We start from the raw sequence: 19,815 nt of genomic DNA, 5'->3' as shown, positions 1-19,815 counted from the left end.
AGGAAGAGGCTGACAAGTGCAGGACAAGCTCCATGGAGGCCGGATTGGCCACTCTCCCAGCTTTCTGGAACTTGCCACCCTGAGGGAACTGCCTCACCTCATGGGTGGGCCAGCCCTGCTAACTTCAGGATGGTGGCCATCATTACATCTTGTGGTAGCCCTTGTATCTACGGGTGAAGGGTGGTATACAAATTTAATGCATATTATATATATATATATATAGCAAATTCCAGACTTTAACTAAGCGCTGGGTGGAAAAGTATTTTCTTTGTCTGCATGGAATCCTCCAACACTGAGCTTCGTTCAATGGGCTGGTGTTATAAGAAAAGGAGAAATACTTCTCTCTATCAACATTCTCTACCCCTAACCATTTTAAACACTTCTCTTCTGTCCTCCCCTTACTCGCCTTGCGTCTAAACTAAAAGCCTCCAACTGTTGTAAAGGTAACTGGAAAAAAGTGATCTTGAACATAGTGACTGATTTTGTTTTGAGCAAATGAAATAACTATGACCCCTTTAGGGTCATAAATTCTCTGTGCTTGCAAAACAAAGAGCCCATCTTTTCCTAATGAGGAGAAGCACGCCCCTCTTCATGATATACCACGCTGCTTTGAATTAGTCTGTATCTTGTAAAATGAGCCAGCGAAACACGCAATGCTCTCTCCACAGAGTGAGTTGTTTGTGTCTCGCATGGCATATCACGTAAATAGTTGCATAAGAAGTCACACTTGCATGCCAAACTGTGCTGCTTACAGGGCAAGCTTGACTGCCTTTTGCATGCTCTGCCCTACTAGGAATTGCTAACCCAGAGCTGGGGGGAACCGGAACAAAGCAAGGAAGCATTAGCATGCGTGAATGTTGAAGTGTCATGGAAATGTGATGCTTGCGCACCGTCTAATTGGTGAAATGAGGAAAGTTCTGAAATGGAACTTATTTGTGCTGAGTCAGAGCCAGGTTTCCCATTTGCCTCTGGGTGGCCACTGTGAGAATGGGATGCTGGGCTGGATCGGCCATTGGCTTAATCCATCAGACTCATTTTACATTCTTGCATTAACAGTTTTAGGGGACTTACTGGACTCTGAAGCTTTGATTTGGAGTGAACTGTACAACCCTACATTTTAAGATTTTCAGGAGAGGCCGTTCTTTTTGCCCTGCCAATATCTGTAGCATGTTTGGCAGAACTTAAGGCAGGGCCTTCCAAGTGGCTTCCCCCAAACTCTAGAGTTCCTTGCAAGGGAGGCCCATGTAGCCTCTGATTACCTTCTGTCAGTAGGAAGAAATAGGAAGAACATAGGAAGTTGCCTTCTATTGAGTGGCCCTTCTAGCCTAGTATAGTCTGCACTCTGGCTGGCAACAGCTCTCCAGGGTTTCATGCAAAGGACATTCCCAGTTCGGTTACCTGGAGATACTGTCAAGGATTGAACCTGGGACCTTCTGCATACAAAGCAATGTTCCACCACTGAACTTTGGCCCTCTCCTAAAGGGGAATATTTTTAGTCCTCTTGATTTATGGCCACATGCAATGCTGCTATGTGTTCTACTGTCTGTTGTTGTTTGTATTGGTTGCACAGGAAAGTTGCCATTCCTCTAAATTCTTCAAAGCAGACCCTTTTTGCCAGACCATATTCACAGAGTAAAGTTTGCACTGGCTGCCCATATGCTACTTGGCCAGGTCAGGCAGCGAAATGAGAGATCAGGTGGTCCCTGAGATATCCTGGACCCAAGTTGTTAAAGGGCCTTGAAAATAAGAACAACGAACCTGGCTGGGTAGCATATGGGCAACCAGCACAAGCTTTCCAGCACTAGACTTATGTGCTAGCAATAGTCTATCCCAATCAAATCAACAGTCTAGCTGCAGCATTTTGCATAAGCTGGAGCCTCCAGACCAGGCCAACAGAGAGAGCATTGCAATAATTGAGTCTTGTCAATCAAGCTGGACAATTTCCTCCAGTAGAAGTTGTGGGGAATCTTCTGCAGCAGGAAAAAAACCCGGAGTGTGTCAAACATGGGTGAAGAGCCACTTGACTCTTCTTCCACCTATATGCAACCCTGCTCCTTGGTACTTGCATAAATGTAAGTTGAAGACGTCACTGAGATGGTGAGTAATGCTTCACTGCTGGACCCCCTTTTGCTTGGCATGGGAAGGGCAGGATGTTAATGAAGAGGAAAACTCAGCCAGGCTTTAAGGGCAGTTTCATAAGTTCTCCCTGCCATTCAGCGCCCTTGCCTCCTGGGCTGTTATCATGTGGATCACCCTCCGCCCCTCTGCTGATGGGAAAGCTGGGCATACTGTATTCCTTTAAAAGTAAGGGAGATAAAGGGTTCTTTCTTTGCTGTGAACTCCTGCTAATCAGTTTACTTTGGTGCAGAGGCAAATCAAGCAATGGTACCCTTGGAAGGAAAATAGGACTTGGGAATTCAGAGCCGGGAGAGGAAGAAAGAAGCTTGCCTTTTCCCTTTTCTTTTTCTGGGACAGAGAACCAAAGGAAGAAACCAGGAGCAAGAGAGCAGAAGCCAGGAAGACACGGGTGTTGGGCTCTCCAGCGTATTGTGCCAAAGAAGGTTCACTGGAAGCGTGTTGCAGACTCTGCAACCCCAAACCTTTGTGTGGAGCATATCTGGTCTCACAGCTCTGTTCTGAGACATCTATCCATCTATTCCCTTGGAGGAAGAGTGGCCACAGAGGTTTCTTGCAGGTTCCACAGCCTACAGGTGAGTTCCTGGACCATGCTAACTATATACTTGTCTCCCCCAAGAGAAAACTCTGTTGCAAAATCCTGCGGGTCTCCTTTGTCTTTCTGTAGCATTCCCACCAAGGTGCCACCATGTCTGTGCCATCACCCCTGAGGGTGCTGCCCAGCCCCCCGAATGCCACTGCAGTCATTCCTGTGAGCAACAAGACCAATGAGACGTTCTGCACAAGCAGCCAGCAGGTGGTGATCCCTGGCGAACTCTTCCTGACCCTGGGGATCCTGAGCTTTGTGGAGAACTTGTTAGTGGTGGCCGCCATTGTCAAAAACCGGAACCTGCATTCGCCCATGTACTATTTCATCTGCTGCCTGGCTGTGTCAGACATGCTAGTGAGTGTCAGCAACCTAGTGGAGACTCTCTTCATGCTTTTGCTGGAGCATGAGATGATGGTTGTGCAGCCCACCACCGTGATGCACCTGGATAACGCCATGGACATGCTGATCTGCAGCTCCCTGATGTCCTCGCTCTCCTTCCTCGGGGTCATCGCCATCGACCGCTACATCACCATCTTCTACGCCTTGCGGTATCACAGCATCATGACCATCCAGCGAGCCGTCACCATCATCGTGGTCGTCTGGGTGGTCAGCAGCATCTCCAGCACCATCTTCATTGCCTACGATGGCAAGGCGGTCATCCTCTGCCTGGTCATCTTCTTCCTCTCCATGATCACCCTGATCATGGGCCTTTACATCCACATGTTCAGCCTGGCTCACCAACACGCCCGCAGGATCTCCAGCCTGCAAAGGAAGCAGTCGGCGCCCCAGTTCACTAGCATGAGAGGGGCCATCACCCTCACCATCCTGCTGGGCGTCTTCTTCATCTGCTGGGGCCCCTTCTTCCTTCACCTGATCCTCATCCTCACTTGCCCTGAGAAGCCCGCCTGCAACTGCTACTTCAGATACTTCAACCTCTATCTCATCCTCCTCATTTGCAACTCTGTGGTGGACCCCATAATTTACGCCTTCCGGAGCCAGGAGCTCAGGAGGACTTTGAAAGAGGTGGTCTTATGCTTTTGGTAAGGAGCAGGCGGCACTGGGGGTCTGACGGTGCAAGTAGCCACTGGGGCTCTCCTGCCCTCCCCAGAAGCAGCAGAGGCAGCCACTTTGCAACTGGGAGCTCAGCGCCCCCTGGTGGCACTGGGGATGGGCAAGCAGAGGAAGCCTCTGGGAGGAGGTGCCAGGCAGCGTTCTCCACATCCCACGACCAGAAGGAGAAAATTTTGTGCATGTGTGTGGTGGGAAGGGACGTTCTTTTGCTTCCTGGCTGCCTTCAGCCTAGAGGCATGGCTGAGATGTTGTATAACTCTCTGCTATTTCCTTGCTAGTGATCTAGGGAAGCCATTCGTTCTTCCTCTGTGAGGGTTCCATGCTGTTCCCATCAAGGTGTGTAGAGCAGAGGGTGAGGATGACAACGGCAGGTGCAGCAACATTTTCCCAATCCAGAAGAAGGAAGTGTGTGTGTGTGTGTGTGTGTGTGTGTGTGTGTGTGTGGCTATGTACACACTCCCAATTGTGCTGCACCCAGTGCACAACAACCTCTGGTTTGGGAAGGGGCACACAAGTGATGTTAACCACAACCAATATTGATCCTCTCCTTTCTGAGGAAATGCTGTGTTTTGATGCATTCCCCGCCCGGCCCCCCAAACCAGCTCCAATTTGACTTGTGAAAAGATACAGCCTCACTGTGTTTTAAGCCAGTAATGTGTGCACAGCCTAAATATGTGTTTTGTATGTCAAGGAGCTTTGCAAGGTAATAAAGAGGAATGTTTCAGAGTATGTGTGCCCCTTGCACTTTTATTCCACCTTCTTATTATCTGATACACAATATTTTGTGGGGTTTTGTGGTGTATGTGGCATAAATGTGCAACTAGCAGGTTCTGTGTGCGAGAGGAAGTTGCGAGGGGGCTGCAACTATTTCTAAGAAGTGAGAGCTCCATCTGACCAGGGGCTTTTGTTTTGTTTGAGCTCTGACACAATGAGTCATGCCTATAGAAAAAAAATTGGGTTTTACTCCCAGCCATTCAGCAGTCTGACTAGTCTCTGACATGCCATTCCCCCTGGGAGGGAAAAGGGCCTCGCCTCTCTCCTCTCTCCTGTTAGTGGGCTGCAGCTGAGGTGCGAGAACAAAATCACAAGGTCCTTTGCATGCTCACCTCTGCCTCACATGCCTACCCATTGCCCATGCACCTGATGTATCATGCATATGGAGCATCCCTTGGCAATGGCATAGAGGTTCCATGCACAAGTCTGTTGCTCATGTTGCAGGCTGGAAATCCAGAGCATCCCTTCTACCCCAAGCTAGTGGCTCCCTGCCTCCATTCACAAGCTCCTGAGCAGCAGACACATACATGTTCTGTGGCATTCCCTCCCCCCATCCCTTGTTATGCAGCAGCCTGGTTGTTCTGGAATGTGGGCACCATCTATTAGCTGGAGATGGCACTGGTGTTTGCTACCCTTGCCTTTCAGGTCCTCTTGGGCAAACATCCTGAGCTGGTTCTATGTCCCCATCCAGGGAACGGCCATTGCTCAGTAGTAGAGAACCTCTTCTCCTCAGTTCAATTTCTGGTGTCTCCAGGTAGGGCTGGGAATGTCTCCTGCCTAAAACCCTGGAAAGCTGCTGTCAATCAGTGTAGACCAGGGGTCAGCAACCTTTTTCAGCCGTGAGCCAGTCCACAGTCCCTCAGACCATGTGGTGGGCCAGACTATATTTTGAAAAATAATAATGAATTCCTATACCCCACAAATAACCCAGAGATGCATTTTAAATAAAAGCACACATTCTACTCATGTGAAAACACGCTGATTCCCGGACCATCTGCAGGCCAGATTGAGAAGGCGATTGGGCTGCATCCGGCTCCCAGGCCTTAGGTTGCCTACCCCTGGTGTAGACAATACTAAGCTGGAAATCATCTGATACAGCATAAGGCAGCTTCATATTATTCCGGCAGGGTGGCTAACCTTTTTGTTAGGGAAGGACCTAAGTTCAGTGCTAAAAATAACAGCAGCTTTGCATGCAGAAAGGCCTGGGTTCAAGTATGGCTGAGAAAAGACTCCTACCTGAAACCTTGATGGGCAGCTGCTGCCTGTTAGTGCAGACAATGCTAAGGCTAGATGGTTTTCAGTGCATCCATTCCTTGCCAAGGCAGGTGCTTTACCTGAGAAAGAGGGCAAACCGGCTGTTTGCCCACTGCACAGTCACACTCACACTTGAGTTCCAGTGTCTCTCTCCAAGGCCTGATGTGATTCTCCTTCAGGCAAGCCCTTTCTCCAAGCTCTGTCATCTCTGAATACTGCTCCCTGCTGCTCACTCTGCAAAATAAGAGAGACCTCTTTCTGGGCAAGGCTACTCCCTAGGGCAGCAGCCACATTCACCATTCTGGGAATTCAGCTGCTGTGGGGAATGATCGCTGCTGTGGGGAATGATCTCCGAGTGCTTTTCCTTGCTAGGAACTTGACTGCATTTTACTGCCACTCCAGATGTAGGAGGGACTGTGCAGGCAGGAAGCCTGGTAGAGAGGCTGGCATGGGATGACCATGAACAGGCCCTGAAGTGCAGAAGGGCTTAGAGGCCAGCAGAATTTATCCTAACCTGCAGCTAGAAATGTTTTCATAGAATCATAGAATTGTAGAGTTAGAAGGGGTCCTGGGGGTCATCTATTCCAACCCCCTGCAAGGCAGGGATCTCAACTAAAGCACCCATGGCAGATGGCCATCCAACTTCTGCCTAAAAATCTCCAAGGAAGGAGAGTCCACCAAGCAATGCTGGATTACCAAATAGACAGAGGAGGCATCGGTCTAGGGGGCCCATGCCTTTTAGGGGCCCAATGACAACAGGTAAAATAATATTGATTTGATCTTGAAAGAAAATTACAGTCAGGCCTTCTTAGTTCAATGCTATCCCACTAGAGCAGGGGTGGTGGTGAGATTTTGACAGTCTAGGGGCCTCCACAGGATTTAATCCGGCACTGCTTCCAAAGGAGTCTGTTCTCTTACCAACAGAAAGTTCTTCCTGGTGTTTAATTGGAATATCCTTTATTGTATCTTGAAGCCATTGGTTCTGGTCCTACCCTCTGGAGCTGGAGAAAACAACCTGGCTCCATCCTCCATGGGACATATCTCTTCTCAGTCTCCTCTTTAGCAGGTTAAACATACCCAGCTCCCTCAATTGTTCTTCATAAGGCTTGGTTTCCTGACCCTTTGTGCATTAGGTGGAAAAATTGTCCCGTGGGAACTATTTGTGTGCATGCAGTTTGAGAATAAGGAATTATCAGTAAGGCGCTAGATTGTTCTTTGGAAAAGAAATAAATGAGATTTCTCCCTCCTCCCTGACCCTACCTCTTCCTGCTTTCTGAAAGAATAATTTTGGGGTGGAGATGCTTGTGGAGCGGATGGAGGGGCATCAATATGGGTGTGAAGCCTAGACCAGACACTGGGGGGCGCTGGTGTCCAGCAACAGGAAAGAGAGAAGCAGCTTTGCCTTGGTGGACAGCAAGACTTAACCCTGAGCCAGCCAGGATCCAAGCCCTGCCTGTGACATGTTGCCAGTGATAGAGCCCACGTGAAATCCTCTCAAAGAAGTGTTGGTGCCCTTGAGCACGTACAGAGTCCTGCCAAGAGGTCTCAGCCAAGCACCTGGCATCCCTCTGTGATTTAAGGGCTGGGCTTGCAGATGGGAAGATATCATCAGGCCTAGGCTTGCTGCTGGCGAGTAGCCCCCTCTCCTTGTATACTGGCTGGGGGGGGGGAGGACACTGAACGACCTCCCAGCTTCCAGCACTGACATATTCCTCGGGCATAGGAAATGAGTGAGTGACTGTGGGCCTTTCCACCTTCAGTTGTATACAGGTGAAGTGGACCTTGGTGGGGGACAGGGCCAGATTTAGGTTTGATGAGGCCCTATGCTACTGGATTTAATGGGACCCTTTATATGTCCAGCTGTCCTTTGTCAACAACAAATTGTAGCTGTTTTTTGTGCTGAATATATGCTATATGCAGGGCCCATTAGTTACATCATAGGAGCCTACACAGCACAAACACTGTTGCTGTATGTAGATATTATTTTATTTCTTTTTTTATCTTATATTTTGGAAAAGTACATCCAGTTTTTTTCCCTTTAATTTTTTTGTGGCCCCCCCAAGACAGTGGGGCCCTAAACTATAGCTTGTTTAGCTTATATCTAAATCCAGCACTGGTGGGGGAGCCTGGAGAGCGTTGCCTCTGAAGGGACCCACCCGTTCCCCTGGCAAGGAGCTCCTGCTTGTTGCAGCCTGCTGTTCTTCCTGCTGCGGTTCTCGCCTGTCAGAGAGGGGGCAGCCTTTCCTCCCCCCCCCAAACACACACATACACTTAGGGAAGAGGTCAGCAGAGTCTCCAGCCACAGGTCTTTGTTCTCCCCCAGGAATTGCAACAACCCAGACACAAAGGAGGGCGTAGGGGGGAAATGACAGGAAACAGATCTGTGGGGCCCCTCCCCATCTCCCCACCCAGGAAAAGGGGGAGAGTAGGGAGAGGCAGCTTCCTGCCCGAGCTGGCTGAACAAAGGGGAGGCGTGCGGGAACCCTCCTCGCTCTCTCCTCCTGGCTCCTGCGCACCTGGGACCGCGAAGGGGCTTTTGTTTTGCCGGCTTTCCCCACCACCATCCGCACCATCTCCCCCCACTTAGGCGATGGCCCATCTCCCGTAGCCCCATAGCTCTCCGCCCTTGTTCCCGATTGGATTGCCTTCAGTTGCCCCTTGCACATTGCAAACAGCCGAGGAAGAGAGGCCCTCGACGAGGCCCCACCCAGCGGGCAGGCGGCGGGCAGGGGCGGGCTAGGCACTGCTGAGTCAAGGGGGTTCGGCCAGCTGGCAGTTAGTCAGCAGCAGGTGATTTAGTCAGCACAGAGGCTGCGGGCAAAGAGTTGGCCAAGGGGCGACAGGTTCGAAGGAGGCGCCCATCATCAGAGCCTCTAGACGGCTCACTGGAAGGAAACACGCGTGTTAAAAACCGATTGCACCCAAACCTCAGCAAAACACACAGAGCTGAAATGCAGGATGGCCCCTCTAAAAAAAAATTCTCCCTCTGCCTTTAAAGGGCCGGGTAGGCGGGCGTGATATCAAGACAAGCGGAGAAGCCCCCGATCACAAAGCAGAGCGCTGCTGGCTTGCTGGGGAGTACGGAAAGAGGCACGCCAAGGAAGGATGCTTTCGCGACACCGTCCGAGGCCATCAAAGGCAAATCCAGGACTGGGGCGAGGCTGAAACTTGAGACCTGATAACAAAGATGCCCCACACCCAAGAGACACCCAGGAAAGTGGCTGTCCCCCTCACGCACCCCGAGGTTCCGCAGCGGCCCACTCTGGGATGTGAACCTCCAGGTCGCTTCAGGCAACAGCCTGGGATGCCTCCTGCATCAGCCGCCTCCCCTGGGCCTTTTCTTTTGCAAGGGCCTTTTCCTAGATACCGGGTTGCGGGCGGGGCGGGGCGGGGCGGGGCGGAGGAAGCGCAGGCCTTTCCCTGCCCCAGCCTGGCCACCCGCTTTGTGCAAGGCAGCGCGGCTCTGGCCGGCGCCGAGGGATGCGCTGCTGGTGCTGATGCTGCAGGGATGTTGCAGTATTTTGCGGCGACGCCTCCTGATTGGCCGCGGCGTCGACGCTGACGTCAGCGCCCCGGCCTGGGTGCAGCAGGAGGCGCCTATAAAACCCGCCGGCAGCAGCCTGGACGCCTCCGCCAGCCGCTCCGCCAGCTGCAGCCGCCGCCCACCCACCCGCCTGCCTGCCTGCAGCCGCCCCCCCGTAGCACCAGCCGCAGCAACATGAGGGAGATCGTGCACATCCAGGCGGGCCAGTGCGGCAACCAGATCGGAGCCAAGGTAAAGGCATGGGGAGGCGGAGACGCGCGCTGCTGGGGCTGCGGAGCTCCCCGCCGCCCCCCGACGGCTCCTCTAACGGAACTTGGGGGCTCCCTGGCTGACCCTGCCCGGCATGTTGCGGGCCCCTTGGAAAAGAGCCAAGCGTTGCGACGACGAGGCGCCCGGCTGCTCTGCTGCTCCCCTTGCCCTCGTTCCGGGCGAGGTAGCCAGGTGTCATCTCGCCAAGGCGGTGAGGCCGGTTCCCTGCCTTGGCACCGGGGTGGGGCGTGCGCTGCGCTGGCGGCGGCGGCCCCTTTGTTGTGGCCTCGTCTTCCCCCAGCCCGGCTGTGGGCGTGGAGGCACCCCAGGGCTGCGGGGCACAGCCTCCTGCAGGAGGTGAACGTGCCCTCCGGCTCCCTAGGAAAGGTGCTCCTTTGCCTTCTTGCCGGCTAATCATGGGTGGCCCAGGCCAGCGTCTCCTAAAAAGTCCAGGCATCCCGCTGGGCATCCTGACGCGGCTGTCAGAGGCCCGTGGTCACCCTTTGTTGTTGGCGCTTCTGATGGGAGACAAAAGGAAGGAGTGGTCTTCCTCCCGCCCCCTCCGCCACGCCCAAACAAGCAAGGGTGCTGCCACACCCAGGAAGCAGGGGGCCCTCCCGATTCTCTTAGAACAAAGAAACCCTTCCCTCTGCCTGTGACCTTGCAAGTTCCTGCTGTAACCTTGGCTAGGTCAGGAGGCAACTTGGGCGATCTGGCTATTTATTTACACTCCTTTCCCACCTTTTCTCTAAGTAATGCCTCTCTTCCCTCCTTCAGCCTGCTATGGGGTAATATTTCAGCTCTGCTTCTGCAGGGGAAGGGTGGGGCCACTTTTTTTGCCCTGTCTCCTTGTCCCATTGGGTTCAGGGGAGTGGCTATTCCTAAAGACTTTCAGGAGCCTTTTCCTCCCTTTGCCAAGTGGTTCTGTGGATGACAGATGGAAGGTAAACAGATTTCAGCCTGTGATGCCCCCACCCCTGGACAAAGCATCTTTGCCTCCCCTCCCCCTTGCAGCTTCAGGTAATGCAGGACACAATGGTGAAGAGTTGCCCACTATTGGAGACAAAGAGATGGGATTCTGAGGGTCCCGTGGCATCTTCTGATATCTGAAGCAAACAGAATGTTTGATGTCATGGGAGGATCCTCTCCTGTTTCTTGATGGGGCAGTTTTTTTCTAGCTATTTGTTAAGTGAAATGGCAGCTCTTGGCTGGTGCAATTGGGCCAGGGAGAGAAGCAGGGAGCACCCTCTCTCTGGACAGCAAGGGATGATCTTATTTTTGTTAGGGGAAATGTCCAAAGGGAAATGAACAAACCTGCAAAAAAAACAGGGGGTTTCCTCAAATGGGTTTTCAGTTTCTGTTTTCCCAGGAGACACCTGCTGCCATGACTTAGTGTCACAAAGACAGCTAATAATCCATTAAGTCAAACCCCCTCTCTCCCTGCTCTTCTCTCCTCCACCCTTCAAACCCAGACATCTGTGCCTGCTCTGAATAAAAAGGAAGGCCAGCCTGCTGCAGTGTGATTGTACCACTTAATGCTCTATCCCCGTGGGGCAGGGTAGCAGCACAGCAGGCTGAAATCAAATCAGCCCTCTGGAGCTCTTCTGCAGCTGGGGCTGGGAGCTCCCCTGCCTCTCCCCTGTCCCACTTAGGAGAGAGGGGTAGTCTGGTCATTATGCTGGATGCAGGGAGGTGGGCGAGGGGTATGAAGAGCACCTGCTACTCACCCACAGCTAGTAAGCTATTTAAGAAGCTGAATAATGAACCTTGAAAGACTGCCAGTCTCTTCCCACCACCACCCGGAGCTCCAAGTCTGTGGCAACTTCATCACATGTCTCCTGGTGGGGTTTGCCACACCTGCAGCAAGGAAGTCAAAATGCCCAGGATTGCACTTGAGATTCTCAGAAAGAAACATTCTCCTCTTTTTTCTTTTTCTTTTTTTTAAAAAAAGAGTTTTCTACCCTCCACCCTCAAATGCTGAACGTGGAATCCTGTGGAAAACCAAAGGAAGTTGAATGGATTTCACATGATCTGAGACAACCTTGGATTCTGTTGCAATCTTCCCTGAAACTGGGTTACTAAGGCAAGGGAATAGGGTTAGGGTGCGACTAAAATTCCCTGGTTCTCCACTGTCTTGCTGCTCCTGAGTCAGGGATTTGAGGGCAGGCAGTCATCAGTTGGAGTGGTGCTGGAGGCTACCGTAACATTCTGCATTGTTTACCTAAGCAGCCTCATGCATATGCCAATCTGCATGAATAATTCATTGTAAACTCACAAGTTCTGTAATTGACACATCTGATCAACACAGGATAGAAGCTGGCTTTGGTATGGAAGCCTGGCTTGGCAGCCCCTGAGATATTTAAGGATTGTTCTTTTGCTCTTTTTCTAAAATAAGAACAACTTTATTTAACCTATTTGGATTCCTGCATCACTCTAGATACGGTGTGCCCCCAGATAATTCTGCTGCCAAATCCAGGGTGTTGATTTCAGAAGCCTTCTCTGAAGCAATGCCTGTGCCACGACAAAGAACTATGCTTTATTCATGCCTTAAGATGGACAGTTCACTTAATTATGCATTGGTGTTCCTTTGAAACCTCTCAGAATATGGGCAGGAGTTAATTTGAAAAAGAGAGACTACAGTCACTTTTTCACATCTGAGTCTTTCCTTTCATGGAGCTAAGGGCAGAGTACGGCAGATTGTTATCCATTTCATTCTCTCAGCAAATTTGTATGGAAGGCTGGGGGGGGACCCTTGTAAGACCCATGCAGTGAGCTTTATGGCCGAGCCAGGGATTTGAATTTGACTCAGCCTGTTCCAAGTCAAATGACACCAAATGAATTGACAACAGGGCTTGGCCCTTGCATCTGTTTGCAGTCCTAGGGCTTAGTCTCACTTCCGTCACTGAGTAACCTTGGGCCACCTCTGCATATATAAGATTATATCACTTTCCAGATCTGCTTCATTTTTAGAAGCAATTTATTGGTGAAGAGACCTTCTCAAGGCAGATCTTTTTGCACTGGGTGCTCGGGGGGGGGGATCAGCCTTGTGGCATGTGGCTGACGCCATTGTGTTTACAGTCTTCCTGACCTTGCCGTCAATTTCAATTTGTCCTTTTAGTGGTGGGAGCTCCCTAGTAATTAAAGCTCTGTCCACTGGAGATGGTTAGCATTCATGACATGCATCTACCTCCCCCCCAGTTCAAACTAATTTAGCAAGGACTGAGCAGTCTCCTATAGGTTGCTGTAAACAAGCCTTTTTCTCCTGTCCTCCTCACTGCCTTGCTAAAAGTCCTTCCGTTAGTGAAATGCTCCACCAAAAGAAGCCCTCTCTGTTGCCCTCTAGAAATGCAGCTTAGCCCTTGCTTGCAAGAAGCAATTAGTCCCAAGGTAAAAAGTTCTGGAAAATGCACCATTAGCGGCTGTCCTTCCTGAGGGAGATAGAGTGCTCTTGCTGCAGTCTGCGTAGTTCTGTGGCTCGTAATAAGTTTGCGCCAATAACCAGCAGTGTGAAGTCATGTGCTTATTTGCCGGTGAGATGACTCTGCACAAATTTAGCTGCTTTTCCTTTGGCCTTTTTCCCAAAGCAAAATGCTGTGTTGCTTGTCAAAATGTGTACAACAGCCTGATCAACTCTTGCCCCTACCCTTTTCTTCATGGCTAAACACTGCAGATGACGGCAGGAGTTTCAACATGCGGCAATACCCTGTCTGAATGTTCTCACTTTCAGCAGCCTTAAAATGCTAAAAGCTCAGCCAAATGGTTAGTTCTCTGTCTACTTTACTGTGGTGTAGACTCTGCTTCCAAGAAACAAAGCTAGGAAAGCAGTATCTTTAAGGTAGCAAGAGGTCATGGTTTCAGCACCATGGCCAGATCCCTAGAACAGCACACAGTGCTTGCAAGAAGGAAGCATTTCTGCCCTGGGTCTCACTGTAGGCTGGTGAGAGAGCCCTTTCAAGGATGGCTTTTCTGAAAGGGCTTTTAGCAACCTTCAACTACCAAATGCAGCTACAGCTCCTGATGCGGTGCTACTTGGCAGTTGGGAGTAGCAAATCAAATTTATTTGTGTATTTATTTATATCCCATCTTTCCTCTGTGTTGTTCAAAGGGATGTACTTGGCTCTCCTCCTCCCCATTTTATCCTCACAACAACCCTGTGATGTAGGTTAGGCTGAGATGTGATGGCCCAAGGTCAGCCGGTGAGCTTCCTGACTTAGCAGAACCCTGGTCTCCCAAGTCCCAGTCCAATACTCTTAACAGCTACACCACACTGGCTCTCTACATGTCACTCAGTTAAGCACCCCCCACATTCAAAAGAAATACTTTCACTCGCACAAGGAGTGGCACACTGGATAAGATTTACAGGATAAGGTCAGTGCTCCTCTTAGCCCAGCATGGTGTCTCCAACAGCAGATCAACTCAAAATGCTTTCCCCCCAATGTGTGTAATGAAAAAGCTAAACAGCCCAATGCGGGTGGGAATTTCCTTTGTTTCTAATGGCATAAAACAAAAATGTCCAATTCTTTAGCTGACTTAACATGTAGAAATGTTAACTCTTTCTATCTTCCCCTCTCCACTCTTCTTTCAGTTCTGGGAGGTGATCAGTGATGAGCATGGTATAGACCCCAGTGGGAACTATGTCGGCGACTCTGAGCTGCAGCTGGAAAGAATCAGTGTTTATTACAATGAAGCCTCTTGTAAGTTGTGCTCCTACCCCAGACCTGGATGCTCTTCCTGATAGGCAGGGATATTCTAGTATACCGAGAAACTTCCTCCTGGCCTCCTCTCAGAGAGGACACTGGAAGGTTTTCACCATTCTAAGCAGATGATCATGACCCTTCCCCTAAGCACTTGTAGTGGCATAGAGTATTCCAATGCATCCTGCCACCTCCTTCCAAGTGAGGGGAAAGCATCCCAGGGCTGCCACTCTCCCCTTGGAATAGCAGCCAGTTTTGCAGCAACATTGCAAAAGGTATTCTTCCTTGTCGCCTTTATTGACCAGCCTAGTCCTCTTTTGAGGCAGAACGCTACAGATCTGATTAGCAGTCCTGGAAATGACATGGCTGGTGCTGAGTGCTACCATGGGGGACATGGGTCTCTCTAGTCATGAGTCATGGGCAGGCTGTTTTCAGCATGCATCCTTTAAGCATAACACTAACAGGAGAATGAGTTAAGGCAGCAATGATGGTGGGGAAGCCTGTGACATTCCAGATACTCCGCAATGCTCATCAGCTCTGACAACTGACTACCCTGGTTGTGGCTGATGGGAGTTGGAGTCCAACAACCTCTGGAGGGCTGATACAGACTCCCCATCCCTAGTTTAGAGGAAAAGATAAAGAAGCTCAGTCCCACAGTGTATTCTCCTTGGTAAAGGATTCTCCGGATTGTTGAGCAAGAACATCTAAAAAAGGCTAGGTGGGAGCCTGATGTCGGGCAGTGCCCAATTTTGGCTTTGGTGAGCATCCCCACCCCAACACAATAACTCCTGTTGTAAATCAGCAAGGTTGTCTCTCTGGCTGATTGCAATGAAGACAAATCTTCCTTTGGTTTTTTTTTCCAGCTCTCAAATATGTTCCTCGTGCTATCCTGGTGGACCTGGAGCCTGGCACTATGGACAGTGTTCGTTCAGGTGCTTTTGGGCACCTCTTCAGACCAGACAACTTCATCTTTGGTATTGTTTCTCTGCTTTCTTCTGCTGCCTGGCTCTCTTCCCTTTTCTTTCTATCATAGCTTCTCTCAGATGTCATCTAGTTTTCAGCCAAAGAAATAGCACAGTTCAACCTCAGACTTGCATAACTAATACTAAGTTGTAGTATTTCGAGGTTTTTGGAGCTGCAGGCAAGGAAGACTGGAAATCTTGGGACGGGGCAGCTGGTTTTTAAGGAAAGGGTTAGGTCAGATTCTTTCCAGGGTAGAGAATCTCCACTCCTTGATCACAGCTTGCTGCTGCCTAATACATCTTTATTTCTAAAGGATTATATAGGTGTTTCAAACACATAAGCTAAAATCAAAAGGCAAACATCTTCAGCAGACTCCATGCACACCTAATTTGTATGCTTGGCCTCTATCCTCTGTGCTCCCCACACAACCCCTGCTTTATAGGCCCTTCCCATGCCTGTCACTGTCCCATTTCTCTGGGCATTTTAAGTCTCCAATTAATGAGAATCTTACAAGAGCTACAAATGGAGGAAGTTAAAAGTGGCACAGCAAGCTATTGTTGCATACTTTTTTTTTTACTTTTTTAAAATTAACATATAAAACACATACATTTACACAATACACATACACAACACACTACTTTATTTTTGTAACATAAAACATACCTACATTACTCTATATCAGGGGTCCCCAAACTAAGGCCCGGGGGCCGGATGTGGCCCAATCGCCTTAAATCCGGCCCGCGGACAGTCTGGGAATCAGCATATTTTTACATGAGTAGAATGTGTCCTTTTATTCAGGGCCGTCTCAAGCATGTTGGGCACCATGGTGTGGAGATCGCTCCACTGCCCCCGCCCTGGTGGGCGGGCGCAGTGTACAGCGCGGCGCCCCCCTGCCAGGCCGGCACCCTGGCACCCGGCGCCACCCAGCCTACCCCTAGAGCCAGCCCTGCTTTTATTTAAAATGCATCTCTGGGTTATTTGTGGGGCATAAGAATTCGTTCATGTTTTTTTTCCAAAATATAGTCCGGCCCCCCACAAGGTCTGAGGGACAGTGGACCGGCCCCCTGCTGAAAAGGTTTGCTGACCCTTCTCTATGTAATACCTACCTATATTATACATATCAACATACCTACACACCTACCCCACACAGACACCCACCAAGTGACTTGACTTCCAGCCGTTCTTGTTATGCTACTTTATTTTTCCAACTAGCTTAAACGCATTTCATTATTTCTTTAATCTCTTCTTCTATCTTGACTTTACTGTACTCTCCTTTCACTCTAATCATTCCATCATTTTAGATAGCCAATCTGTTTTAGTTGGGATGTTGCTGCTTTTCCAATTTTTGGCAATCAATAACCTTGCTGCCGTAGTCGCATACATAAATATTGGTCAGACCGTTCTTTTTATTTCCTCTGACATGATACGTAGGAGAAAGGATTCTGGTTCTTTTCCAAATGAAAATCTAAACAACTTTTTCAATTCATTATATATATTTTCCCAGAATTCCACTTTCTCTTTGCACTCCCACTACATGTGTAGAAAGGTTCCTGCCCCATTGTTGCATCTCCAACAGACATCACTACAATTTATACATTTTTACCAGTCTGGCGGGTGATGCTGTGGTCTAAACTAAACCACAGAGCCTAGGGCTTGCCGATCAGAAGGTTGGTGGTTCGAATCCCCACAAAGGGGTGAGCTCCCGTTGCTCTGTCCCAGCTCCTGCCAACCTAGCAGTTTGAAAGCACGTCAAGTGCAAGTAGATAAATAGGTACCACTCTGGCTGGAAGGTAAATGGCATTTCCGTGCGCTGCTCTGGTTTGCCAGAAATGACTTAGTCATGCCTACCACATGACCCAGAAGCTGTCTGCGGACAAACGCTGGCTCCCTCTGCCTATGGAGCGAGAAGAGCGCCGCAACCCCAGAGTCATCCGTGACTGGACCTAATGGTCAGGGGTACCTTTACCTTTACCAGTCTGACCGGGGTCAGGTACCATCTGTATTGCATTTTCATTACATTCTCTCTTAAATTATAGCATGCCGTAAATTTGATCTCTCTTTTCCACAGCCGTTCCCATTGGCTAATCATAATATTTTCCCCTAAATCCTGGGCCCACTTTACTATCACTGTCTTCACTTGCTCCTCCTTTATCTCCCATTCTAGGAGCAAATCATATAATTTGGAAATAAGTTTACATTTATATTGGATTAAGTACTGATCCAGTCTTGAAATTTCTTTCTCAAATCCTTTTTGTTTATCTTTTGCCAATCTCTGATTAATTTGTTGTTGTTTTTTTACTTAAGTCCAGTGGGCTTTCAAAAATTTCAAACTCTAATTGGACCAAAGATAACAGGTGTCCCTGAATGTTATGCCATAGGGATGAGTAGATCTGTACCTTTCCCAGTTGACAGGACAGGGCACACAGATCAGTGTTGGTTGCTACACAAGATGGTGTTGGTGTCTCTTCCTTCGCAGGACAAAGTGGTGCTGGGAACAACTGGGCAAAGGGTCATTACACAGAAGGTGCTGAGCTGGTGGATTCCGTCTTGGATGTAGTGCGAAAAGAGTGTGAGAACTGCGACTGTCTACAGGGCTTCCAGCTCACTCATTCTCTGGGTGGGGGTACGGGGTCTGGCATGGGGACTCTCCTCATTAGCAAAGTCCGTGAAGAATACCCAGACCGGATCATGAACACTTTTAGTGTGGTGCCTTCCCCAAAAGTGTCTGACACCGTGGTGGAACCCTACAACGCTACTTTGTCCATCCACCAGCTGGTGGAAAACACAGACGAGACCTACTGCATTGACAACGAAGCCCTCTACGACATCTGCTTCAGGACCCTCAAGCTGGCCACGCCCACCTACGGAGACCTCAACCACCTCGTCTCGGCCACCATGAGTGGCGTCACCACCTCTCTGAGGTTCCCAGGGCAGCTCAACGCCGACCTCCGTAAGCTGGCCGTCAACATGGTGCCCTTCCCTCGCCTCCACTTCTTCATGCCCGGCTTCGCTCCGCTGACGGCCCGCGGGAGCCAGCAGTACCGAGCCCTCACTGTCCCTGAGCTCACCCAGCAGATGTTTGACGCCAAGAACATGATGGCGGCCTGTGACCCCCGCCATGGCCGCTACCTCACAGTGGCCACTGTCTTCCGAGGCCGCATGTCCATGAAGGAGGTCGATGAGCAGATGCTGGCCATCCAGAGCAAGAACTCCTCCTACTTCGTGGAGTGGATCCCCAACAACGTCAAGGTGGCCGTGTGCGACATCCCTCCAAGAGGCCTCAAGATGTCCTCCACCTTCATCGGCAACAGCACGGCCATCCAGGAGCTCTTCAAGCGCATCTCGGAGCAGTTCACCGCCATGTTCCGGCGCAAGGCCTTCCTCCACTGGTACACGGGCGAGGGCATGGATGAGATGGAGTTCACAGAGGCAGAGAGCAACATGAACGACCTCGTCTCCGAGTACCAGCAGTACCAGGACGCGACATGTGAAGAGGAAGGAGAGATGTATGAAGACGACGACGACGAATCGGAAGCCCAGGGTGCCAAGTGAAGGGCTGGGGCCACAGGCAGCGCTTGGGTTCCTCCCAGTGAGGGCCAAGCAGTGACATGGGCCTGTCGTTCATCGCCATCTTTGCTGCTCATTTGCTGAGTTGTAGACAACCAGCTCCTAGTTGCTTATGATTCAAGGGTTCCGAAACTTAAAAGCTGTTCAGTATTTAATCCCCTTCCTCTTTCTCCTCCCCCCCGCCCTATCTTCCCTCTCCTTTGCCCCCAAGTCTTATGAGTTAGTGCAGCTCTCTCTGTCCATAACTTTGATAACTTCAAGGGCCCTGGTCTTTATTTTTTACTGGTCTCTGTCTATTTTTATGTTTTGGAATACTTAATAAATCTATTGCTGTCCAGCATCTCAGGTGTCTCCTTTCTCTCATTTGGGATAGGGGAGCATGTTTGTGAAGTGGTGGGAGGGGTTGGAGTGTTGGGTAAAGGAATTGAATGAATCTTGTGGTATGGCACAACCACTCCCTTGGAGAGTGTTGGTGTGTGTACAGCCTTCCACAAGCTAGTGTCTTCATGGTGCTTTGGACTACACCTTCCCTCAGCCCCAGCTAGCACAGTCACAGGTCAGGGGTGATGTGGGTTGGAATCCAAAACATCTAGAGCAGGCATCCCCAAACTTCGGCCCTCCAGATGTTTTGAACTACAATTCCCATCTTCCACAACCACTGGTCCTGTTAGCTAGGGATCATGGGAGTTGTAGGCCAAAACATCTGGAGGGTCTCAGTTTGGGGATGCCTGATCTAGAGGGCACCAGATTGAAGAACACTATACTAGAAGGCAAATGCCAGCTGGAAGTCAATCACACACAGTTGCTTGGCAACTGAGGGCAAGTATCAAGGTCCAGGCTTGGCTTTTGACCCATCCACCTTGCAGTGTTTCCAACCAGAGAAATTCAGCAATTGCACTTAAGGCGGTCACTTTAAACACACACACACACAAACCCCCAACAACTTTAGACAATTTCATGCAGGCCAATCAGTG

The 19,815-nt window shown here is 50.0% G+C and overlaps 1 protein-coding gene across 1 annotated transcript; it reads left to right on the top strand.

Moving 5' to 3' along the window:
* Positions 1-259: 259 nt before the first annotated feature.
* TUBB3 (tubulin beta 3 class III) lies at positions 260-19,181 on the top strand. The gene is made up of 7 exons (XM_035118780.2): positions 260-2,711; positions 2,804-3,766; positions 8,823-8,979; positions 9,415-9,599; positions 14,203-14,311; positions 15,175-15,285; positions 17,751-19,181. Exons 1-7 carry the CDS (start codon positions 2,151-2,153, stop codon positions 18,824-18,826), a joined length of 3,162 nt encoding a protein of 1,053 aa, XP_034974671.1. The 5' UTR covers positions 260-2,150; the 3' UTR covers positions 18,827-19,181.
* Positions 19,182-19,815: the final 634 nt, after the last annotated feature.

Source organism: Zootoca vivipara, chromosome 6, assembly GCF_963506605.1.
Source record: "Zootoca vivipara chromosome 6, rZooViv1.1, whole genome shotgun sequence".
NCBI classification, from domain to species: Eukaryota; Metazoa; Chordata; class Lepidosauria; order Squamata; family Lacertidae; genus Zootoca; species Zootoca vivipara.
This window is presented reverse-complemented; position numbering and strand designations above follow the sequence as displayed.

Bases quoted from the DNA above. Each gene is read 5' to 3' on its own strand.
- TUBB3 (XM_035118780.2), top strand. From the start codon at position 2,151: ATGTTAATGAAGAGGAAAACTCAGCCAGGCTTTAAGGGCAGTTTCATA. The intron at 8,980-9,414 runs GCGAGGCTGAAA...TGGGTGCAGCAG, and splicing joins AAGGCAAATCCAGGACTGGG to GAGGCGCCTATAAAACCCGC. The intron at 14,312-15,174 runs GTAAGTTGTGCT...TTTTTTTTCCAG, and splicing joins TTATTACAATGAAGCCTCTT to CTCTCAAATATGTTCCTCGT.